Consider the following 26,251-nt stretch of genomic DNA (forward strand, 5'->3'; position numbering starts at 1 on the left):
GAAGACGCTGACAAAAAGAACACGAGGCTCCGGGCAGACGTCACCCGGTTGGGGCTGGAAATTGTCAACATGCGGAGTCAGCATGCAGATGAAATTTCCAAGGAGCAGATGCGGCTGATGGAAGAGAATGAGCGGGACAATGCAGCCCGCCTGAAGATCACTTGGGATCTCCTCTATCCAGATATAGACTTTTAAGTCTATAAACTTAGGTATGATTACGCCACTGCGGTGTATGATACCCAAGTGCTGGGAGAGGCAGCTCTGCCTCGCTTCAAGGAATGGGCTGCAGAGCTGGGATATGATGTTTCTGATAATGAGGAGCCGGCGGAGGATGAGCAGAATGACGGCGGCCAGCCTGATAACCAATCAGCAACCCTCCCAACCGGTCAGAACCAGCCGGATCAGCAGCCTCCATCTCAACCTTAGGCTAGCCTCCCCAAATTCAGCGGCAGTATGCCAAATTTCTTTCTTTTCCGGCTTGTAAGCCGAGTATGTCGTATTTTTACCAACTGTGGAGTTGGGTTACAATCATTTCCTTTCTTCTTCACCGGATATGATTCTGGTTAACAGTTATTATGGCCTTAGTGCCATTTTTAATATTTATATGAAGTATTCCGACTCAGTCGGTTGTTTATACATGTTTGCGTTTGAATTTTGCGTATATACTGCAATTCTTTGATATTTTGCCTAACTTAAAAAAGCATGCGGCAATTTGCATTCCGGCTGTTCTTGCCCCTGGACGGCTGTGTGGTTAGTTTCATATCAATATTGATTGATTGGCTTGAAAACACTTGATACTTGGAAAAGTATGAGGTGTTTTAAGGCCAATCGATCACAATGGTGATTGCCCCAAACCAAGTGCACAGCCGGCCATTTAAACGGGTGCTTCGAGCCTCTTTCCCAAGCGGGTTATTGCATAGCCTTTACACAAAACTCTTTTGCCCCAACCGGGTGAGAGTGTGCAATTTGGAATAAATAATCTAAGTAGGAACTTCAGCTGGTAACCGACTGATGCCTCAGGGCATCCGGTATTCGGAAACTTAATCATTCTTGTAGACTATTCTGGTCAGACGACTATGAGTTGACCAATTTGGTCGTTCAATTTTTGCCGTCTGCATAGGTACGTAGAGTTGACAAAGAGTCTGCTCTCTGCGACGATTGCACCCGGAGGGGTGTCGCCGGACACCATTGTCCATGTCGGGACAGGCGATTTTGTAAATTAAGCAACCATCCGGCCATTGGCCTATGGTCTTGTTTGAGACCGGTTGTATAGCTACTAAGCGTTTTTGTGCTTAGTTTTTTTCAATCTGGCCATTGGCCGCGTGTTATTTGATCATTGAATTTAACACTAAGTATCAAACTTAGTTGGTTAAGCAAATAAGCCGTCTGGGTATTACCTAGAGCTGTCAATTTGGGTAAATGGGTCGGGTTTGAGTCGGGTTTGTGTGGGTCGGGTCATCTCGGGTCGGGTCAATATGGGTTAATGTCAAGACCTATGTGGGTCGGGTTTGGGTTGGGTCATGCTTGAGTCGGGTCACGTCGGGTCATACATCTTTTCGGGTTCGGGTCGGGTTTAGGTCGGGTCAATAAAAGGTCGGGTTACATTCGGGTCGGGTGAAAAACAAGTCGGGTTAAATTCGGGTTTTTACGGGTTTAAATGAGTTAGGGTCATGTTCGGGTTCGAGTCGGGTTCGGTTCAAGTCAATTATTTTCGGGTTATAATCAGGTCGGGTCATTATCGGGTTTGAGTCGGGATCGGTTCAAGTCAATAATTTGCGGGTCATAATCAAGTCGGGTCATTCTCGGGTTCGGGTCGGGTTCGTTTCAATTCAAAAACTTGCGGGTTATAATCGGGTCATTTCCAAGTCGGGTCATTCTTGGGTTCAAGTCAGGTTTAGTTAATAATTTGCGGGTTACAATCAAGTTGGGTCATTTAAACTTATCTAGTCATTCTCGAGTTCAAATTGGCAAGTCAATAATTTGCAGGTTATAATCACGTCGGGTCATTTCCAAGTCGGTCTCGGGTGTGGTTCAAGTCAAAAATTTGAATTCCCTTAAAAAAAATAATAATTAAAAAAAAAAGATAAGTCAAGTAAGATGAGAAAGACTTGCTATTGTCTGGGTCCCGTGTATTTTTTATTTTTTTGTTTAATTTTTTTTTTTTTTTTTTTTGCTGCTATCCAGTTCAGTTTTTCTTTGACGAGGATTATGTAAGAGATAAGTCAAGTAAGATGAGAAAGACCACTTTTGTTTTATAATTGGAATCCATGTTAATAAATTGAAAAAAAGCCTGAAACTCAATAGTCAATACGGAGTACTCTTTTTATCCTAAAAATTCCTAAATCCTAAAATTCGGGTTAGTAATAGGTCGAGTTTAAATTCGGGCCGGGTCAATAACAAGTCGGGTTGAATTTGGGTCGGGTCAATCACAAGTCGGGTTTATTTCGGGTCGGGTTTAAAATCGAGTCGGGTTAGGAACGGGTCGGGTTGAACTCGGGTCGGGTTAGTAACAGGTCGGGTTGAATTCGGGTTTTGACGGGTTAAATCGGGTTTGGGTCATTCTCGGGTTCGAGTCGGGTTCGGTTCAGGTCAATAATTTACGGGTCACATTCGGGTCGGGTCCTCTCTAGGTCGGTTCATGGTCGGGTTCGGGTCTCAAATACTCGGGTCAACTCGGGTCTAGGGTTGGTTTCAGGTCGGGTTAGGTCGGGTTCGGGTCACCATTTTTTTCGGGTTCAGACGGGTTAGGGTTAGGGTCAGGTTAGGGTCGGTATTTCGGGTCGGGTCAGCTTTTGACAGCTCTAGTATTACCCAGACGGATAAGTAATTATAAACAAAACAATTTTGAAAACAAAGCCTGATTTCTCATTAATAGACTCTTTTTTTACAAAAATTTACAATTCTCAGAAGTAGTACTTTTTTAATTTATCTACATTCTAAGTTCTAGGTAGGCGTCTGCCGTTTGGGGTTTTCAGACGGTAGGTGCCATCCCTGACTTCTTCATAGATCCGGTAGGGGCCTTCTCAATTGGGGGTTAGCTTTCCAAGCTCATTGGCCCTACCGGTTGCCTCCATTTTCCGTAACACAAAGTCGCCAGCTGTCAAAGGGCGCTTGCGTACCTTCTTGTTGTAGGCTCTCGTCATTCTCAAACGGTATATCTCATGACGCAGGGCAGCATTGCCCCTGCGTTCCGGGAGGGAGTCCAATGCCAGCCGCATGGCCTCCCAATTTGCATCTTCATCATAAAGCATGACTCTAAGAGTCGGCTCGTAATGCTCAATGGGCAAGACGGCTTTAGCACCGTACACCATGAGAAATGGGGTTTCACCGGTTGCCCCTTTGGCAGTTGTCCGGATGGCCCATAGGACGTGAATCAGTTCTTCTGCCCATAAGCCACCGGCTCTTTCAATTTTCTTCTGTATGCCGTCTGAGATAAGCTTGTTGAAAGCTTCAACTTGGTCGTTTGCTTGGGGTCGGCCAACAGATGCAAAACAATGTGAGATTCCCTGATCTCCCAACCAAGTCTTGAGGTGAGGCGTTTCAAACTGAGGGCCATGTCGAACACCATAGACATAGGTACCCCAAACCGGGTGATGATGTTCTTCTAAATGAAAGAAATGACATCCTTCGTCTTAATGTTCTTGACCGGCTCAGCCTCTACCCATTTGGTGAATTAATCCACAACCACCAAAATATAACGCTTTCCGCCTGGTGTAGGCGTATAAGGACCCAAGATATTCATGCCCCACTTAGCAAACGGGACTGGGCTGTGGATTGTCGTCAGATCAGTAGCCGGACGGTGTATAAGCTTGCCAAACCTCTGGCATTTGTCACACCTCTTCACCAACTCCTTAGCATCTGCCTCAAGAGTAGGCCAAAAATAGTGCTGCTTGGCTCTGACGGCTAGGGACCTGCCGCCTATATGAGAGGCTTAGTATCCCGCATGTAATTCTTCGAGAACTTCTTTACCCTTTTCTGGGGTAACACACTTCAATAGAGGTTTAAGGAAACCTGCCTTGAAGAGCTCTCCATTTCTCATCTCGAAATTTGCTGCTCGTTTCTTCATGACGGCTGCCTCCTGTGGTGAATCAGGAAGCATGCCGTCTGTTAAATATGCCCGGATGCCATCCATCCAGGTAGAGCTTCGGTCCAGAATTCCAATGGGCTCTTCATATATACTTCTTTTTTCCAAAACTTCCCAAAAGACTGACCGAGGCGTATCGCAGCAGGCGGAGGATGCCAGCTTGGACAATGCATCCGCCTGGTTGTTATCTGACCTGGGCACCTGACTCAGACGGAATTCTTCAAGTGCCCCAGCCTCTTCTTTGACTGCCTGAAGATACTTGATCATAGCCGAATGAGTTGCCTCATATTTTCCCTCATACTGGCTTACAACCAACCGTGAATCAGAGTAGGCGTCAATTTTTGTTGCCCTTGCTGCCTTACACATGCGGGTTCCGGCTTGCAGGGCTTTGTATTCCGCCTCGTTATTCGAGGCCTGGAACTTAAACCGCAGTGCATATTCAAACCTGTCCCCCTCAGGGGACTCGTAAATAATTCCTGCACCGCGGCCGTTCTTCGTCGAGCTCCCGTCTACATACACTTTCCAAACCTGATCAATGTTATCCGGTGGTACCGGTCGTGTCATTTCAACAATGAAGTCGGCAAACGCCTGACCCTTCACTGCCTTTCTGGGCTCAAAAGTGATTTCAAGACTTTGCATTTCAATAGCCCATTTCAACATTCTGTCGGATGACTCCAAGGTGGACATTGGCCGCTTGAGGGGCTGATCGGTGTAAATTACAACCGAATGTGCCAGAAAGTACGACTTCAATTTCTTGAATGCCATATATAAAGCAAGGCCAAATTTTTCAACCATGGGGTACTGGAGTTTAGCAATTTTTAGCACATGGCTAATGAAATAGACCGGGAGCTGGACGCCGTCTCTCTCAGCAAGAAGAACAGCACTGAGGGCATGGTCTGAGACGGCTAGGTACATGTATAACGTTTCTTTGGGCAGAGGGCTAACAAGCCTTGGCAAGGAGTGCAGGTGTTCTTTCAGCTTTTGAAAGGCCGGCTCAGCATCATCCCCCCATTCAAATCTGGTTTTCTTCCTAATTGCTTGGAAGAAGTAAAGGCATTTGTCACCTGACTGGCTGAGGAACCTCCCCAGTGCCGCCAGGCAACCGGTTAGTCTATGTACTTCCTTACAGTGCGGGGTGACTTCATGTCAATTACCGCCTGTATCTTCTCAGGGTTAGCCTCTATCCCCCTTTGATCAATCAGGAATCCGAGAAACTTCCCAGACTCAACACCAAAGACGTATTTCTTAGGATTTAACATGACCTTATGCCGCCTGAGTGTGGTGAAGGTTTCTCGGAGATCAGCAAGGTGATCCGCCTGCTGCTTGGATTTGACTATCATGTCATCTATGTACGCCTCCACATTCCTCCCAATTTGATTAATGAAGACCGTATTAATCATCCGTTGGAATGTAGCCGGCGCATTTTTCAAGCCAAACGACATCCCAGTGTAACAGAATAACCCCTGATTAGTGACGAAGGCCGTCTTCTCTTGATCTTTTTTCCACAGGGGTATCTGATGGAAGCCGGAATAGGCATCCATAAAGCTCATCAAGGCATGCCCGGCTGTAGAATCGACCAGACTGTCGATCTTTGGAAGCGGATAACTGTCCTTTGGACATGCCTTGTTGAGGTCTGTGTAATCAACACACATACGCCAGGTACCATTCGGCTTTTTTACAAGCATAACATTCGCCACCCAGTCGGGGAAATTACATGGCCGAATGAACCCAGCATCCAGCAGCTTTTTTACTTCGACAGCTGCCGCCTGAATTCTTTCCTCACGGTGATTTCTTTTCTTTTGCCGGATGGGTTTCTTTTTTGGATCCACGGCGAGTTTGTGGACAACTAGATCCGGGCTGACGCCTGACATCTCTTCCACTTCAAAGGCAAAAATGTCTTTGAATTCTTTCAGCAATAGGTGTAGGTCTGCACCCAGCTTAGCATAAGCAGCCGTCCCAACCTTAACAGCACGCTCTGGACGGCTGTCGTCCAGAGGTATATTAATATGTTCTCCAGCCGGTTGGGGACGGAGCTCATCTGACCGTTCCCCGGTCAGTGATTGCTATTTTTTCTCTTTCTTCACCTCCACCAACTGAGGAGCCGGTGCTTTTCTTTTCTTCCCGGTTACTGGTGGGGCTGGGCTAGCGTCCTTGACATTGTCAAGGTCTATTGGTTCCTACCCTTGGCTGTCTTTTGGTCCCTATTCAAGGAACCAACAGAGCCATCATCCCTCTCATACTTAATGAGCATGAGAGAAGGGATGATTACAACCTTGGCTTCGTTGAGGGTTGGACAGCCTAGGATGATGTTATAGGCGGTCAGTTCCTCAACGACCAAGAATTTGACGACCAAGTGTCGTCCTTTTCCTTTTTCACCCAGTCGGATAGGTAAGTCGATCCTACCGACTGGGTAAACCATCCCACCCCCAAAACCAACCAAGGGGTGGGTAACCGGATGCATGCTGCTGAGGTTGTATTTCAGCTTTTGCAGGCACCGGAGACTGATAATATCCGACGAGCTGCCGGTGTCAATAAGGATTCGACCAACCAGCTGGTTGGAGACCTTACATTCAATGACGACCGGATCGTCATACAGACGGCGTACAGTGCCCCTGTCCTTCTCAGTGATCAGCACGTCTGGGAAGGAGGAACTACCTGCCGCCTGATCATTCTTCATCATTATTGTCCATCTTTCGAAGATGGCTCTTGGTGCCTCGGATGGTAGGGCCACCGCATGAGAACCCACCTGCTATGGTGTAGACCGGCTCCTTATCGGTGTCCGAGCTACTAGCAGGCTGGGGTGTCTTAGATGACTGCCCCGGGTTATTCTTATGAGTCCCTTTGGACTTAGAAATGTAGGACTTTAACATCCCCTTGTCAGCCAGACGGTCCAACGCCCGTTGAAGGTTGAAGCAGTCGTTGGTGTCATGGCCAACTTCCTCATGGTATTGGCAAAATTTATTTTTGTTCCTTGATTGAATGGAATTTTTCCATTGGATTCGGCTTCTCTAGAGACAGCCGGTCCTTGATCTCCATGAGGATAGAGTTGCAGTCCTTGTTAAACTCGTACCTGGGGACGTACGGTTTAAATTCTTTCTTTTTCTTCTGGGACGGCTGGTCAGAATCACTCACCACCCAGACTTCTTTTCTCTTTTTGCTCTCATCTTTTTTCTTGGCCGGCTGAGCAGGCCGGCTGTCTTTTTGCCTATCAGACTTCTTGGAGTCCGAGTGGCTACCAGGCGAGCAGAGGTCGGTTGCTTGAATATAGCTTTCTGCCTCCCTCAGGGCCGCCTGCAAAGTAAAACCCCCTTTTCTAACAAGGTCGAACTTAAAGGTCGACCCGTCCCTCAGACCTTTAAAAGAAGTTTGTAAAAGCTACTTCATTAGACAGTCCTTGAATATGAATTCTGGTCAGATTGAACCGCCTGACGTAGGAGTGCAGTCCTTCTCTCTCTCCCTGCTTAATGGTGCTCAAGTCAAGACTTGTTTTCTTCGCAGGGATGTTCATTGAGAAGTTGGAAGCAAACAAGAAGGCAAGCTTCTTGAAACTATCGATGGAGCCGGCTGGCAGGTTGCCAAACCATTGTTGGGCAATGCCCTTCAATGTAGCCGGAAAGCATCGACACCAAGTGGCATCATCCAACCCCTGTAGATACATGAGGTTGGTGTAAGCCATGAGATGATCTTCCGGGTTGGAGGTGCCATCATAAGTACCCACCAACACATTTTTAACCTTGGCCGGCTGCGCCGCCTCGGTTATTTCCCGGGTGAACGCAGAAGGTTGTTCACCCAGGCGGAGCAGACGAAGCTGCCAGTCCAGTGGCTGGACATTGTTGAATGCCGCCTGACCTCCGAAGAGGGTCGGCTGCATGTAATGAGGAGAATACGGGCCGTAGACCATAGGTGGCACATCGGCGCATTCCCAATCATCTGAGGGCCAGAATGGACGGTATTACCGCCTGTATGGCTCTCATGCAAGGATTGGCCATTCCTTGTTGACTTATTCTTAAAGCTGTCTGGAAAGCTTGATGTAGAAGCTGATTCAGACAACTGCTGATTCCTCCTGCGGGAGATGATTTCCCGGGCATCAAGAGGTGATTTTTTGTTTCCCACCGGCTGTTCACTCCGGCGGGTATTGTTGGTGTTCCTCTTAGGCAGAAGAATCTTGGACCAATCAATGGTCCCGGCTGCCTTCTCCTTTGGATGCGGAGTTGGCTGCCTATTTCTGACTGACTTCCCCTTCTCCAGATGAGTCTTCCTTGCCGACTGACCCTTGCTTGGGCCAGCCCGGTTCTTTGCGATCAGATCCTTAATTTCACCCTGAAACTAGTCATGAATTTCATGAGTTCGTCTCGAGTGACGGGAGCAGATCCACTGGCCGTATGGGTTTCCCCTTCCGGCTGTCCGGGGGGTCGGTTAGTACCCGCCTGGCTGGCACCCCGCTCCAGAGTGTCTCTAGGCCGGATGCGCTTGGTTATAAGAGATCCATCACTGGCTATATAAGTTTCGACCTGAGGATCGTCGTCCTCTTGGTCAGTAAAGACTTTCGATTGGTCTACCGGACGCTCAGGAGGTGGTACAGACTCTTGAACCATCCTTGAGGTACTCTCCCCACAGACGGCACCAAATGTTTTGGGTGTTTTTGTCCCTCGGGAGAGTTACATTACAAAGACTGGTCCGGCTCGAGTTGTACCTGCAAAAACACGGAGATTCCGGGTGGCGGAGCTCCGCCTCCGGAGACCAAGTTAGTAACTTGAAAGAGAATAAAGAGTGCGGAAATTTAGGTGGGGATCTGCTTGGATTCCAAGCTCAGGTGTTTCTCTGATGAGAGAGAAAGTAGGTGTAATAAATGATTGAATGTGTCCCCAAAATGGGGAAATATCTCCCTATTTATAGGGTCATTGGTAGGTGTGCCTCTATTTAGGTCACTTGACCTAGATTTTAGTGGGCTACGCCGAATTACGGCGGTTTCTTGGGATTTGGGCCCTTGAAGGCCGCCATTTCAGAATCTATGTGAAGGTGCCACGTGTCAGATGGCTGGGGGACCACTTGGGTCAGCCTGGTCTTGACACGTGGCCTTCTCTTATTGGGACACCTGTCTAGGGTAATTTTTACCCTAAACAAATCCCCCCCTTTTTCCTTAGGCTTTTGAATTAATTACCAGGAAATAAGATAAATTCCACGCTTTTCCTTACTTCCTCCCCAAATAAATTTTCGGGTTTTTTTTTTTTATCAATCTCTTCACATGTGGCCTTTGGAATTTTTGTTGTTTGCATAGAGTAGAGTGACATTGTAGGAAAGTGGATTTCGCAAGTGTCATTCTTCCTGCTAATGACAAGTACTTGGTCTTCCATCCCGCTAATCTCCTATCAATCTTCTCACACAAACGACTCAAAGTGGCCTTTGTGACACACTACTCGTTAAGGTGGGCATTCCCAAGTACATCCCAAGGTCTTCCATCGCTTCCATTTGGAGGGCAGAGCTAACTGTATTTCGTGTATTCTCATCAACATTCGCATAAAAATACACCCTAGATTCGGTGAGACTCACTTTTTGACCCAAAACTTGAAAAAACCTTTCCAAACAACAGTGCACAATCGAAGCTTAGTTCTCACTGGCGTCCGCAAACAGGATGATTTCATTTGCAAAGAACAAATTAGATAGCTTTGGACCATCTCTACTAGCTCTAATTGGCTTCCACCTTTTGTTCACAATGTCCTCTTTAATGGTTTGGTAAAATCTCTCCATACACAGTACATAGCAAATAAGTATGGTGAGAGCGAGTTTCCTTGGCAGATACCTTTACTAGGCTTAAAGCTTTGTGAGGGTTCACCATTCCAATGAACTTGAAGTGAAGCGGAAGTAATGCACTCCATTATTACTTCAATCATCAAAATCGGGAGATTCATTTTCACCATCGTGTCTCGAATGAATGACCATCTTAGCCTATCATAGGCTTTTTCAAAATCAATCTTGATCGCCATGTAACCCTTCGCCCCTTGTTTTCTTTCTTAGAGTGAATCACCTCTTGAACAATCACAATATTATCCGTTATTTGACGACCCAGAACAAAGCTAGCTTGAGTGTTAGAAATCACTCAAGCTAGGGAGGACTGGCTTGAGACTATTTACAATGACCTTCATTACCACTTTATAGGCCACATTGCACAATCACCTTAGTACGATTGTATGAAGATTTTTCTAGGCTACGCAATTATTCTTTTATCCTTTCTTTTTGTGCTTACTTATAGGTATATTTCTTTATACAGAGGACATAAATTACTATTGGTTAAGATGAAAGATTTGTTATCTTATATCCATGAGGTTTAATTTAGTGTTCGAATCTTGTAGATAAGATGTATTTTTTTCTCATTAATAATGACATAGAATAATTGTTGCAATGCTAATGGTGACTTGTGCAATGCTAGTGCAGATCTAGGTGGTACATAAACATTTTCAGACACGCTTTTTAATATATAAGTATAAATATACTCCCTCCGTCCCTTAATAATAGCCCCTTATGGGCAATTTTCACGGGAATTAATAAAATAAATAAGAAGTAGTAAAGTACATTGAAAAAGATAAATTTACATTGGGTACTTAAAAAAGCAGAGAGATAAAGTAATAAAAATACACGAGAAAACAAAATTTACATGTGAATGTTAAATTTGCACAAATATTATTGTAAATTGGAGAGAATTTTGATAAAAAAATGATATTAATGGTACTTGAAAAAATCAAATGGAATCATTTTGGGACTTAAAATTGGTCATAAGGGACTATCAGTAAGGGACGGAGGGAGTAGATATCTATAATTAATTAAATTAAATGATAAAAAGAACATACTATTTCTTGTTATTAATCTCATTTAATAATCAATAAGCTAGATTACATGAACTATCTATTTATTTTTATTACGTGTGCAAAGGGCAAATATGACTTTAATTTACAAATGGAGTGACTAATAAATAAGGATATCAAATGGGCGGTATGGGTGTGGTTACCTCCTTTTCCCCATCTCACTTAAAGTTTCGATACCCAGTACCACCCATTATCCATGATGGGTATGTATTCAAACATTCGTACCCACCTAAGTGATTATAAATCTAAATCCATGTCTGCTTTTATCATTCAAGTTGATATCCATTACCTGTATATATATATATATCCATCTTTTTAAATTGTTGTGGACCATCATATAAGTCAAACAGATGGTATGAAGATTGAAGAGTGTGCAGGTAGATACATGATGGGTTAGTTAGATATAGGACACGTATGATTTCAAATCTATCAACTACTCACTACCCATGACAGACATGACTTTTTATATCCATATTGCTCTACAACTCACTAAGGTCACACCCATAGCCGCTTCGAGTAAGATAAATTCAGTTCCAAATTTGTGAAATTATACCCACTTGTCATCTCTAATAATTACTTTGTAATAAAGTAAAGAGAAAACGGCCCAAATTAAAAATGCATTTAAGTGAGCATTGGTTATGCATAGCATTTGACACAAACTCACAAAGTAACACATTGACAAAGCAAGGAAGTACTACTCCTAGCATTTGCGCCCAACAACTATGGGATCATTGCGCTTCCCCTTCTCATCGTTCCCTCCGCCATTCAATCCCAAACCCTCCGCCTCCTCCGCCACTTCCCTCCGCCTTTTCACTGCAGCCGGCGCCTCCATTGCCGGCGCTTGCGCCGGCATTGCTATCACTCAAAATTCTGACAAACACCCAATTATTCAAAATACACTTGATTTCTTACTCACCCATCTTCCCTTTACCCCAAATGCTCCTTCTTCCTCTTCTCCTTTCTGGGGTTGTCTTTCTCTCTCCTCTGACGTCACCCCTCCTGATGTCACTGAACCAAAAACCGGGGTTTTGTTTCCTTCCATTGTTAAGGATTCACAGACATTGCTGGGTATTGGATTGAGGAGGAAGAGTTTGTTTGGGCTTAAGAACATTGATGTTTATGCTTTTGGTATACTTCTTAAAACTGTTTTCTTTGATTTTTCTGGTTAATTTTATGATTTTTGTGTGATTTTGTTCAATTATCATTACTAGTTACTATTTATGATTTTTGAAACCCCATTGTTAAATTTTAATTTATGATTGATTCTTGATTGTTTGATTTAGTGGGTTAATTGTAATTTCTTACTAAATTATGATTAAGGTAGTAGGATTAGTTATTCTAAGTTGGGAACATTTTATGATTAATTGAGGGTGCAATAAAAAAAAGATGCCTTTCTTTCCTTGGAAAAAGCTTTAGAATTGGGTGCAACAAAAGAAGATGCCTTTCTTTCTTTGGAAAAAGTTCTGGAATTTTAAGATATTGTGCTGAATTATGTGCTGAGGTATTGAGCATTACGAAAACTTAGTCATTCGACAAATTAACTAGAAAATAAATGCAAGAAAGCAATAAAGGATGCTCAATAATTAACATGAGGAAAAACCTTAAGTAAAAATCCCACGAATTTGAGCTGCCAAAATATTCACTACATGAAAATTATTATGATACAAAAATCCCAAATTTATAAGGCGAGTAAAATACATCTCTCACAATGATTGTATATCAACTCACAAAGGAGCTCTCAATGAATTGTTTATGGAGAAAGAGAACACTTTTGTGTACTCAAGTAGTTGGATTCTCGGATGCCCATAAAATTTCCCAACATCTTATATAGGTTGTAGAGGATGAGAAGGAAAAACGTATGCCAAGAAAAGTGGAGAAGCCTCTTCCACCTAAACATATCCTCTTACAAAGTTACAAATGTAGTAACATACTAACATATTTTGGGCTGAATAACAGTAAGTGCCAATAGTAATCCCAGATTTGTAGTTTAAATGACGAAGGTTCATTTAAGAGCATTCCAATGCTCCTTCCATTGTTGAGCTACCAAAGGAGGGCGCTTAATTTAAATGTGAGTGATTAATCTACAACTTTAATCTCAACTCATCATTCATCAAGGAGTTTGAGATATAGGATTTTGTGCAGCAAAGATGCATCTTTTCCATAGATTAGTGTTTAATCACCCAATAAGTTAGTGCAATTGATAGTCTTATGTATGACATAGTCTGTTCTAGACTAATCTTGCATTTTCTATAAGCATGGTGAGCTGTTATATGTACAATAATCCTGGAATAGAGCATTGTAACGCTACTCCCTCAATCTCAAATTTTTTGCTCCATTTGACTTTTTAAATATAAAGAATATCAATTTGACTAAAATTTATGCACTACGATATAAGAAATTACACAAGGTATTATCATATGGGAAATTGTTAGATTTGTCTTAACATGTACTTTCAATATATTAACTTTTTTTTTTATAATTTTTGCATTCATGTATGGTCAAATTTGAATCCTAGATGTTGTGAAAAGTGAATGGAGCAACTAATTTGAGACAGAGGAAGTATTAAATAGAACCTTTTGTCCTTTAAGAAACTACAAATCTGGGGCTAGACTTTGACATACCTTATTAACTTCTAGTTATGTTGGCTTCGATGATTTTGGCTATGGAGGCTATCTTGACTGTTGAAGATCACTATCCAGTTATATCTTCATTTCGTGTTCTGTTGGAAGGCATCTTGCTACCTTAGGTTGCATTATCTACAACTAGAGCAGATTATGAAGGTATAAAAGAGGTACATGGTTCCAGGGTCTTGTTATGGATCTTGGTGTTCCATTAAGGCCTTACCTTTGTGTTCTTCAACAGCCAAAGTGCTATCTGACCAAGAATGATGCCTACTCCAAGACAAAGTTCTATTAAATACTCTATGCTGCAACATTACTTTTACTTTAAAATCCTAATGAATTAGAGAAAGTCTTTGTTTATATCCGAGATTGATCAATCTCACACACATGAACAGTGAACAAATTTATGATTCATGTGTGTGAGATTGATCAATCCCAGATATAAACATAGACCTCCTCTACTGAAATATTAGTAATGATCTTTAAATTTCGATACAATAATCTTACAATCCCCTAATTGTTGTGCATGACTGTTAAAAGACATTGGAATAGCGGCAATAGCCTTATTGTATTCCGTAGCATCACCATGTGATGTAAACATACATGTATGTCAAACTGATTTCTTCCTGAATTTTTTAACAAAGATGGTCAAATCAGTACAGTTGCACAGGTAATCAAGAGTGGAAGTAATCAGTGAAATTAGCTACATGATATTTTTAATAATTAAATTTTAATTTAATTAAATTTTTTTATTTTTATTTTTTTATCTTTTTATTTTTTTGTTATGGACAGGTGTATATGCTGATGAAGATGATGTGCAGAAGAATCTGAAGGATAAGTACGGGGAATATTCTGCTTCTGATCTGAAAGACAATAAGGGTTTCACTGAAGCTCTGCTGGAAAGTGATGTAAATTTGACTGTGAGACTACAAATATTATATTCTAGATTGAGCATACGATCTGTGCGGAGTGCTTTTGAAGAGTCGGTAGGAAGCAGACTTCAGAAGTTTGGGGTGGATGCTAACAAAGAATTGCTTCACAGGTAACTCAGTTAGTCAATTTCAAAATCTATTACAATGTGTTTGGTATGCTTTTGAAGCTTCTACAATTCAGAGGCTCTAGCGCACTCTTTCCATCTTCTAATCATATCTTAGATTTGCCAGCTTTAATTTATGTCAATTTTTATGCTTACTACCTGATGTTTAGGCATAAACTTCTGTTTGGGACTATAAATTCAAACAATACTGTTTACTCTGTACCTTATAACATTATTTTTTGTGACTATTTGCCTTATTCCACCAATCAATTTTTACTATGTATAACAATTTGTTTGAAGTCATATACTCTTATAGTTTCACCATTTTCAATTGCTCTTTATTTTTGGCCTAATCACTCAACTTTATTCATCCATTCCTTTTTTTCTTTCTGCCGCCTGTCCTGCTCTTCATAAAAGTTCACTGCTTCATATTTCATTTTTCTTTAGTATGATAAACAACCATTTTGATGCTGCACAAAATTGCGGCAGCATTCTAACAAGTCAATGGCTGAGTAGCTGTAGCATTATGGAAAGCTCCTATGTATTCAGAATAATAAGTCAAAATTGAGGACAATTCTAAAGAGTATAATGGGACATTTTGGTGAATCTTTGTCAAAATTTTCAGATTTAACTTTGGAAAATCTTTTACTTTGTATTAACTTTGTAGTGTATGTAATTCTAACTCTTAACAACTTGAACAAAACTTTCCGAAAAAATTTAGCGACTTTCATTGTGAACAATAAAGGACATTTTCTGATTGAATTTTACGTGTCATATCAAATTCATTCCTTCTTCTTTCCTCCTCCCACGCTATACCTCAACCTCACATTGTTTCACTGCCATCCTACTTCATCAGTGCACAGCACCACTATCTCGTAGGCCATGGTGCCATACTGCCATCTAGCATTGGTACATTACAACTCTGCCCTTCTGCACCTTACTACAAATTGTTGTGCGAGGAAAGTTGGGTGCACCATCATCCTGTGATCAATGGTGCAATCTGGTACTGGCCCATTACAGCTTCTTGTGCATCTATTCATCTAACCCTAAGTTGTTGCACAAGGAAATTTGGGCAGATGACTGGATGAGGACATCTTAACTTTAGCTTCAAGACTTGGTAGTTACTTATTCTATGCCATACATAAATCTTGCTTACTTTTTGTGCTTTCTTATTTATGTACCTCCTCCGTTTCTTTATAATTGCAATACACCTTCTTATCGTTCTATTTAAGGAAGGGAATAGAGAAGGTAAGTGGATGGATTAATCTAAAAAATTTAAACCATAACAACTTAACTCTTTCTCTTTAAAATCAATGTTAAGATTATTTAATTTAGTCTAATACTCTAATGTCTCTCTTAAACTGCCGTGCCAAAATGGTGTGTTACTATAAAGAAACAGAGTAAGTACTTCATATATAACTATATAAGTCAACTTTCTTGGAGGACAGTTAATTCAAAGTGCTATTTATTTAAGAGTGTTAAAGTAAAAATAATTGTACAATTTTCAAAGGAGATTATCTCTGCTCAATAAATGCTGTAAACCTTTTGAAATCCATTGAGCAGTAGGGTAATTTATATATGCTATGGATAAAGCATTTGTCAACCAGAAGGTTTTTACTTTTGACCATCATGAAAGCAGAGTATTAAGTGGCTTTGATGGTAGGGCATGTGCGTTTATTACACCTCACAGAGTCTTGGTCCAACTGATAGGGTTATGAGTACTTAATCCCCTTGTAGATTATTATGTTTATAATGGAGCACATAGTTGGTAGATTTTGAAGAAGTTGATAAAAATAATAACTCAATGGCCAAGAAAATTATACTACCTCTTTTTTTTATTTTTTTTTTATTTTTTTTTATTTTTTTATGACACGTATTCCTTTTTGGGAAGTTATTTTTTAGTCGACGCGTATTCCTTTTTAATCAACTCAATGTCCAAGCCTAAATTGAATTTGTCATCTAAAATGGAATAGAGGAAGTAAATTATAAACAAGGACCAAAATGGAGTTGAGATTTTCTATAATGTAAGGAACGCATTATCAATTGAGCATGATTGAGCTGACATATGGTTCGTTGCAGATTTACTTCTCAGTTCAAAGATGAAATGAAAATACCAAAGGGTTCTGTTATAGAATTGTCCAGGGAGCATGGTCATGTGCTTCGCACAAAAAGTAAGCTCTCTCTCTCTCTGTGTACTTGAGGAATGGTTGGGGTACACCTGTACAGCATCAGCTGATTTCAGTCTTGTGGTATTGTCATTCATTAGTATAAATATTGTGCGTAGCAAGTTTATTTAAGAAGCCATTACTCCTATATGGAACTGAATATGAGAGGGGCTATATACATTTAAGGTAAGAGAATGGGTTTTTTTTACTACCTCCGTTTCATGTTTTTTACAACTTTGGAATATTTTATATCTCACAAATAATACCCCAAAGTTGCAAAAAATATGAAACGGAGGTAGTATGTTATTTCATCTGTCCAATAAGCATGTTGTGAAATGGTTATATACCACTCTCTGTGTTTCTTTTTATTTGTTACGTTTTGACGTGTGGTCAACTTTAAAAACTTTGACTACAAAATTTATAAAGATCAAAACCATATCAAGTGGAATATTGTTAGATTTGTATTGAAATTAAATTTTAAAATATCTAATTTTCACATATCCTATTGAACATGTTCGTGGTCAAAAATGTGCTTTGGAGACCGTAAAAGTCAAAATGTAACAAATAAAAAGAAACAAAGTGAGTAGTTGAGCTTCCTGAAAAAAAAAAAAAAAAAAAAAAAGTGAGTAGTTACACTGATATTGCATAAAAGTATGATTGCTGAGTTAGATATTTTGTTTGTACTTGCACAAATATATGTTTGAACTTTTGCAGTTAACGGAGATGAGGTGGGGAGCATTGAGAGCAAACTTCTTTGTCAATCAGTACTGGATTTATACATTGGTGAAGATCCATTTGATCGACAAGCAAAAGAGCATGTAATGCACAAGTTGGCGAGTGTCTTTGAGAAGAACTAACACAGTGGGATAGAGTGTGATACCAAGTTTGGTTGCAAAATGCGAGTATTTATCTAGATGTTTCTCTATTAGAAGCACCCTGGTAAGCTGTGGTACCTGGGGTGTCAACTCTACCCAAATCTCCCACTACTTATATTTGTATCATAGTGTAGATTGTACCAATAATATTTGCACATTTGTGTAAATAAATGTAATTTGAGTGTCAAGTGCATACTTCCATCTTTTCTTCTCTTTTCAATTTGGAAATAAACATACCCTAGAGTTTAGTGAAGGAATACAAACTGAAAAATGGAAGAAAGGCATTGATGTCGGTGTTTCACTATGCAGTTCATCTCTTTATTAGCTTGTCTATAACAATGATTACTAATAAAATTTGCTAGGCACGAGTCTAAGATGGAACTGTATCATCAATCCTCAGTCTCTGTTTGCCCTCTAATTGTTCTTTTATTTTATATAATACAAGTTGATCTATTTGATTTCCATATGACAGATTTCAACAGTGTAAAACCGACATTGTCATGAATTCTTAAGGGGGTATTGCTATAAATTCGATAGGTTGAGTTAGACAAGTTGCCACATATGCTTGATAAGTAAATGGATGTGAACAAATGTTACTTGGGAGTGTAAAGCAACAATAGAGATGGAGAAAATCAAGCTCAATGGCAGCTTCAATGGAAGACATGGTCACCCCTACGGTGGTCCTACCCATTTGAGACATTTAACTCATTTTTCATAGGGTTTTCGTTAAGCAGCCAAAGATGGTAGTGACGTTAGTGGAGGATGGAGACCAAGAAGATGATGGTGGAAGATGGACACGAAGAATTTGGTGTTGAAAATGGTGGTGTCAGTGGAAGGTGGGTGGAGATTGGGGAAGGAGGAGGAAGCTTATGTATACAGAGTCAAGTAATGCTAGCCTTCATATTACGAGGAAGTGCAAATGAAGGGTTGTGACTTGTGAGCCACACAACAAGTGTAAAAAGGTACAAAGAAGAGAAAGGAAAAGTGAAAAAAGGTGGTGTGGGTCTCACTCTTTCTTGCCAGATGTAAATTAACCTGCAAAATAGAGAAAAAATTGTGGGAACTACTACCACTGAGAGTGTATTTTATACCATTGAAATTTAGTGGTATCATTTGACAACTGTCTTTAATTTTGCAACGAAATGACATTCTCACCCCTATTAGCCTGTTAAACACCCCAAACGAGACTCATTGTTAGCCGTTTGAAATGCCTCTCATTTTACTTTAGTTCTATATGATTCGACATGAGTATAATAAATCATAAGTTGGCTATATACTCATACTTGTAATAAATCAAATTTCCATTAGATCTACGTATTATACTCATAATTTCTATATGATTCGGCATATGACACCACTATTAGATCTACGTATTTCGTCCATCAAATAGATCAACTGGGGCACCCTCCGTTTAACTAGGCCTACTGAGAAACTTCCATTGTTAAAGATATTAGTCGGAAATATAGCATTGAAGGCGTTCAATACCAGCAAGGTACTCATGCGTACATGTATGGAATACTATGGATGACAAAGTTCCTATATAGTTCTCTCCAGTCTCCACCTTGCCCTGTTGTGCTGCTATTTCACTTGACCCTCTGTTTCTGTAACAATCTATATTTGCTATCTAAGATCTTTAAACATAAAGTCTTATTTCAACTTAATGAAATTTGAACTTTCAGACAATACAAAGAGAGAGGGAGGAGACTTGACCATCTTCAATAAAAGCACCATCAACAAGTGTGCGTTGCGTAACATAGGCACCTAGCACTAGCAGATTTCAAAACTTGGGCTGAGATAGCACTAGAACTTTTGGGATCCCCACTGTTACATTCTAATACTAACTGACCAAAAAACTTAATTTTCATATTGATTAAAGCCATATCCTTAAGTCGCCGTAAAGAAGTATAAAAATCAACTTTTGACCTGACCGAAATAATAATTAAGTGCCAAATGATAAGCAATCTACCAATATTGCTAATTTGCTATAACAGATTAATAGGGCAACTGAACTACACAGTATACGGCAGCCATTACACAAGAAGAGACACATTTACAAGCTTTATCAAGTATGTATGAGCAAATTTTTCAACTGTTTAAAGTGGTTATCATCTTCCACTGAATCTTCCAACAAAAAAAAAAAAAAAGAAAAAAAAAAAAATTCCACTAGACCCTATTACAAACATGATAATCAGAGTAGTCCATTTCTATCAAGGTTTGATAAATCAAAACCTATTTTCGAGAAATTTAAGTGCTATTCACAAAAGAAACCGCCAAGGAAAGCTCTAGCATCATATTTTACCATTAAGGACATTGGAGCCACGGTTTTAACGTTTGCAAAGCTACATATATTTCAGCTTTTAGTCTCTTAGACTTTCATCAACTCCTGAAAAGAAAATATGAATCAAAATCATCATATGAAAGGACAAAATATTAAAGAAATAAATTTTGTTTACATTTCATGTATATGTAACCAATGAAATTGTGAAGCTAATTCAAACTCAAGAGCATGAGGACTGAGAGCGACAATCTCAGTGAATTAAGAACAGCTTTAATCACATTTAACAGGTTAATTTCCTCATAATTCCATTTAAACAAAAGTAATAAGATTTCGACCCAAGAAAAAATAAGAGAGTAATAAACGCTTGTGCGGTTAGGCTCATTCCTTACAAAAGAGAGCATCACATGCATATGAAAAAGAGTAAATTTAATTAGACCTGTTTCTGACTACTATAAATCACAATCAAGAAAGATTTCACTCAGTACCTGTTCTTTCTGCTTGTAGATAGACTCAACCTTCTTCATGTACTCATCAGTCAGCTTCTGTAATAAAACAATATAAATCCAGTGGCTAAGTCCTCTCCAAAAATATCAAAAAAGGGTATACTAAAGGTAGCACATTTTTTTAACTGCCTAGAACTACTCCACTTTTTGAAAAAAAAAAAAAAAAAAAAAAAAAAAAACTATCTAAATGAGTTTTCTGTTTTTTAAACAGCCTAAAGTCTATGATTTTTATTTGAGCAACACTGCTTGTTGATAATTTTTGCCACAATATACTACATCGGTTGGCAGGTATTGAATAATTGCACATATATCGTGAGCACCATCTCACCCCAATGCATCAAAGCTGTTAGACCAGATATAGCCAAGCCCAAAACTTTCACAATGCAGATGATCTAGCATTTACATTTACATTCACATGTATATACTTCCTTTTTTTTTTTTTGACTGGGTTTACATGTATATATTATATGCATGAGAGAGAAGAAATCCTACCACCTCATACAGTTACTTACTCCGTTTGATATAATTTGCAACGAAGGAATATTTTATGTCTCACAAATAAAATACCCCTTTGTAGCAAATAATATGAAACAAAGGTAGTATTTTCTTTCTTGAGTTGACCATTTATTCAGAACTTCGTATATCTTCATATTTAAAATATAGCAACCAAGTACAAACCAAACCTCATCTTCCCAGATAGATCAGCTACATGACTACATTATCCATTGGCTTTCTAAAAGGTCATCTTAAAAGTTCTTATCCATATAAAAACCTGCCAGCTTCTTGCCCCTAAGTCACATGGATGACGTATTGACGTGTAAGATCAATCAGACAACCTCCTGCCCCCACACCCCCAAACACACAAGGCCCAGTCATAAACACCACTTGGTTAAATGCATCAATTGTAAAGTTGTGAAGCCTAGTATTACCTGTAGATCAGCAGATAGGTCTTTCACGTTGTCTTCTGATAGTTTTTTCTCCTGTGAAGACAAAGACAGAGACAAAGAAATTTCAGTGAACATTCACATAAAGTCAAAATTACAGAATTACTGATTAAAAGATCAACACCTTCTCAAGTTTTTCATAAGCCTTCAGAGCATCTCTTCTTATGTTCCTAACTGCAACCTATGAGAACAAATTTTGCAAGAGAACAACCACTTGTTAGTTTGCCACCAGAAAAATGATCAAACTACAACATATCTCAGAGTGCTGTATAAAAGAGTGATATACCAAGCTGCAGATCTCAAGATGTAGAGTTACTTACTACAATGTTGGATTAAGCTCTGATTTTAAATTATCTATGCTAATAGGAAGGTCAGCTGAAGCTTGGCTCTTTTTATCTCATCTATAGAGCAAAGTCCACAAGCATGCAGATCAGCTAGTATGCAAGAATAAAATTGTATAATTTGTAAAGACAATTTAAAACCCTAAACTCAGTTATGCTTATGCATCAATGCAGATTGCAGAATCAATTCTACAAAAATTATTCACTTTTTTTTTTAAATTATTCTTTTTTTTTTTTTTTGGTTGGCGGGGGTCTTATGCAAGTCAACTTTACAAAGAATTTGCCAGAATCCCATGCTTTATAATGAATCTTGTCTGTGAACGATGAAACTTATACTTCCTCCGTTTCTTTATAGTTGCAAAACTTCCTAAAATGAAAATGTCACAATAGTTACAACACACTATAAAAGGAAGGTTTTGAAGGTGAAAATTGTACTATCACCTTTATAGCTCATGGCCCACTTGATTATAATCCTAACAACCTCTTAACCCCATTTTAAGTGTATTATATTATTATGTAAGGTCCACTTTTCTTAAATACCGTGATACAGTGTATGTTGCAACTATAGAGAAACAGAGGAAGTAATTCATTAAATCAATTACCAAGTGTGTTTTTACATTTATGGGGTGACCTTCAACAAAATTTTTGTGGGAACATTTTACAATTGTGGGGATTGCTGAATCCTCACTAACCTCTCAATCTCAATAAAACCCGCGAGACGCAGGCTCACATAAATGGGAGAAGCATCTAGACTACCTAGACATTTAAGCCACAATTCCTTTCTAACTGATAATGCATTAATGCATACAGAAGCCTACATGTGTCAAACTATTAAATTCCACTATTAAAGAATAAATGCAATACAAATGGCTTCTTCTGATCAACATAAGGCCTAACATTAAACCATCAGAAGTTCAATTGCTGATTAGCTGGTTTATGCAAACATGGTCAGCCCATCAGCACAGGTATGCAGGGTATTGACAAGGGATACAAATAAAGCATTTCCCTAGAAGATGTAGTAGAGACTAGAGCCAAAGTTTCAGATTTAGGCTACTGACCAGCTGCTCATCTAATAATGAGCTGTCAGTACTACTTATCGAGCTTTGGATTTTTATTTTTAAAAATTAATACCAAAAAGAAAGGAATAAAAAAAAATTACTAGATGAAAACAAACCTTTCCTTCTTCTGCGAGTTTAGAAACAACTTTTGAAAGCTCCTGCAACAGAGATGCAAGAATTTTAATACTGAGGTCAAATAAAATATTCCAAGAAACTAGTATGAAATGAGCAGTGTAGATATAAATTATAAAGCCAGCTTCTAAGAAGAAAATTCACTCAGTTTATCTACTGAAATTGATTTATATCTGGTCACTGTTTATATTGTAATGATTGGATAAAAGTGAAGGTGTTACTTAGCATAAAGCATTAACAACACTAATATTGGGGAAAAATTTAGTTTAATTGAACCATTGATTGATACCAGAGGGCATGAAGTGGAATGACATATGTAAAGTGTGATATACAATACATTCTCAGCTTTGTTCGGGAGGGCCAGATATGAATAGTGAAACATCATACCGCATTTTGTTCCTTATAATATCTATTTCCTTTCAACTTATTTCTTATACCCTAAAATGCCCAAATGCAGACTATCAATTTGTATCCAGAGTCTGCACATAACCATTTGCCAAGGTCATTTTACAACAAAGTAGACAGCTTATCAGAGTAAAAACGTTAATATAAAAGTTATAAGAGGCTTTATAGTGTGCCAAAGTCCACCACTCCACATAGAATATAAGGATTGGATAAGTAGCAGTACTAATAAGAGGAAAAAAGTATCTCAATGGATCATTATGCACGCAATTGCCAAATCTTGTCAGAGCAAGTCTGCATGGTTTTCATTAACAGCTTTGAGCCTTATATAACCAAACAAATGACTCTCTCTATGGTATAAGAATATAAGATTATTGAAGATTACCTTCCTTCTATCTGTAGTTAAGGGAGGCAGGGACAGCCGGATAACTTCACCGTCATTACTAGGAGTTATACCAAGTTGAGAGCTCACTAATGCCTTCTCTATTGACTTCAAGCTGGAAAAACAAATATCGAGTGAGATCTATTGACCGTGTACATAAATTAAGTACGAGTAAGAAAACTTATGTGGATTCAGTTTACTACACAGATTGAGCATTACATATATTGAAGAATGTAACAATGAGAAGAGTTGAAATTTGCATCTGAATATCAGAATTTGATGATTCATTAAATTTTTTTCAAGTGAAACTACTTTCAGGCTCTTTCTTTCAATACGCTACAAGGCTCTCGTCCTCACCATCAGACTCATTGAAAAACCACAATCTTGAGAAAAGGATATCTTTTTAATCAAAGCTTAAATGTTCAGAACAGAACCAAGACAAGCGATTTTAGGGTACATATAATTTCACCATCCAAAAAAAAATTCACAGGACCAAGAATGAATATATTGTCATCAACATCATGAATTCATAACTATATACATTCTCCAAAAATATTTGAAGAAAGTTAAAAGTTCATAATTTAAGATATGTTAGTTTAGCTGATGCCAATTCATTTCCCTAAATCCTTTTAGATCCACGCATATATATAACACTCTAATCCTAATCAAAGCACTCAAAGTAGCAAATCTAGTCCACTAGGTTAATTGCACTTTTCTAAGCTTCTCTTCTTTGCCCTCTCTCTCAACTTCCTTGTGAATTACAGTGCCACGAAGTGCCCAATGGTAAGTTCAACTTTTCAAGTGCTGTACAATGTATTCAACACCCTTATCATTGTTACGACATGAGTGTGATTCCATAATGCCTAAGTCAGAATAGTATAAAATAACAATCATTATTTATAAAAGCAACAAGCTAACTTCCCCCTATACCCACCAGCGACATAAAAGTCCCCTATATAATTACAATAGAAAAAAGTAAAACCCACACTGCCAATAGAATTTGACTTTCAGAAATCATACCTTGATTTGTCATAAGGTGTAATCAAAAGAGAACTAGCATCTGGGGTACTTATTTGAGCAATGCTTTTCAAGCTGACTGGAGTTCCGTAATACTCAACCTGTTCAGGCATATTTGTCAACTAAGGTAAAGGAAAGTTCAAATAGCAAGAAACTAGAATCAGAAATAAACTGCAAAATCAAAAAGGAAACTTATATTAGGCATTGAACCCAGTTATTTAGATAAGACATTAAGAGTAGACATTCATACCACAACGATTACTTCAAATGAACTACAAGAATTAACAAAACATATGATATTGCAGGGAGATCAACGAAACGTACTTCTATCCGATCCAACATTGATGGATTAGCTCGATTTGTCCTTACAGAATTGAAATTTGAGCGTACTGTATCAATAGTCTTCTCCATCCTTTGTTTCTTTACAAGAAAAACATTCACAAACAATCAAATTCCACATCTAGACACGCATACACAATAATGCAAACAATGATTCCTAAGTCCAAGTAACATTCAAAACTCAAATTCCGGAAGCAAACTTACAGTATCCGTCTCTATCAACGACTTTTCAGCTTCGATTTCCTCCATAGTTGCACACCTAAAAGTTCCTGCTCTGCAGTAAAACCACTAGAGTACATCAAAACTTAATAATTCTATTTCCATTCTCTTAACCCAAATTTTAACAAAAACCGAAAGGACTCAACACCGAAGTGACAAACATACCGGTTCGGCAAATGCTTTATAACAAAAGCCTTCCCAGAAAACTTCTTCACACCACAATCCATCCCAACATAGTTAGCAGCAGACCTCCAAACTGAAACATTGGTTCTTGCAACTTGGTTTTGCGCAAATTTACATTCCACATTGCTAACACCTATACAAAATCATCCAATTCATTGATCAATACTCAAAAATCAAATAAGGATACCTAATACTTACATTAATAAGCCAAAATTCACAAACCCAAGAATTAAATTTTTTCCAATTTGTGTTTTCAATGGATTCCAGAATTAGAAATGACATGAAATTCAACGAATTAGGGTTATTATTTTCAAAATTACAAATTGTACAGTATATCGTTGAATGATGAATTGAAGATGAAGTAGAAAATTGAAGGAGAGGAATTTGATGAAGAAAACGAACCTTGAAGAGAGATGTTAGAGGAGTTGCGACGGCTGAAAGAGTGGAGATAGGAAGTTGCAGAGGAAAGTTAAGAAGTCGCCATTAGAGGTGAGCTTTGAGGTAAGACAGTGGAGAGAAGAAGAGTAGTGAGGTCCGACTATAGAGGAGAGACAATGAGCAAACGTCTACGGATAAGAGAGTGAGAAAGTGTTTTCAAAATTTAGACAGCTTGTACTAGCATTAAGTGACTGTATTTTTAATTCTTATTCTTATTCTTATTCTTAAGATGGATTACTAATCCTTTACCATATCAATCAATATCAATATCAATATCAATATCAATCAATCAATCAATATTATTATTAAAACTCAAATGCAAGGAGTTACAAATCCGCCACGTGTTAGTTTTTCACCCTAATTAAGCCAAGTCA

General features: G+C 39.0%; 2 protein-coding genes across 2 annotated transcripts; one reads left to right on the plus strand and one right to left on the minus strand.

The window, feature by feature from the left end:
- Positions 1 to 11,588: 11,588 nt before the first annotated feature.
- On the plus strand, positions 11,589 to 17,836 carry LOC145576381 (fatty-acid-binding protein 1-like). Its single transcript, XM_081634152.1, has 4 exons — positions 11,589 to 12,072; positions 14,358 to 14,607; positions 16,681 to 16,772; positions 17,481 to 17,836. Exons 1-4 carry the CDS (start codon positions 11,667 to 11,669, stop codon positions 17,621 to 17,623), a joined length of 891 nt encoding a protein of 296 aa, XP_081490278.1. The 5' UTR covers positions 11,589 to 11,666; the 3' UTR covers positions 17,624 to 17,836.
- Positions 17,837 to 19,671: 1,835 nt separating this feature from the next.
- Positions 19,672 to 26,024, minus strand: LOC145574622 (ribosome-recycling factor, chloroplastic). The gene is made up of 11 exons (XM_081632452.1): positions 25,842 to 26,024; positions 25,422 to 25,572; positions 25,242 to 25,311; positions 25,023 to 25,118; positions 24,702 to 24,799; positions 23,685 to 23,796; positions 22,882 to 22,923; positions 21,491 to 21,547; positions 21,352 to 21,402; positions 20,405 to 20,461; positions 19,672 to 20,024 (listed from the first exon to the last, which is right to left on the minus strand). The coding sequence occupies exons 2-11, from the start codon at positions 25,481 to 25,483 to the stop codon at positions 20,007 to 20,009; spliced, it is 663 nt and encodes a 220-aa protein (XP_081488578.1). The 5' UTR covers positions 25,484 to 25,572; positions 25,842 to 26,024; the 3' UTR covers positions 19,672 to 20,006.
- Positions 26,025 to 26,251: the final 227 nt, after the last annotated feature.

The sequence above is a fragment of the Chenopodium album genome, chromosome 13, assembly GCF_948465745.1.
Source record: "Chenopodium album chromosome 13, dcCheAlbu1.1, whole genome shotgun sequence".
NCBI lineage: Eukaryota > Viridiplantae > Streptophyta > Magnoliopsida > Caryophyllales > Amaranthaceae > Chenopodium > Chenopodium album.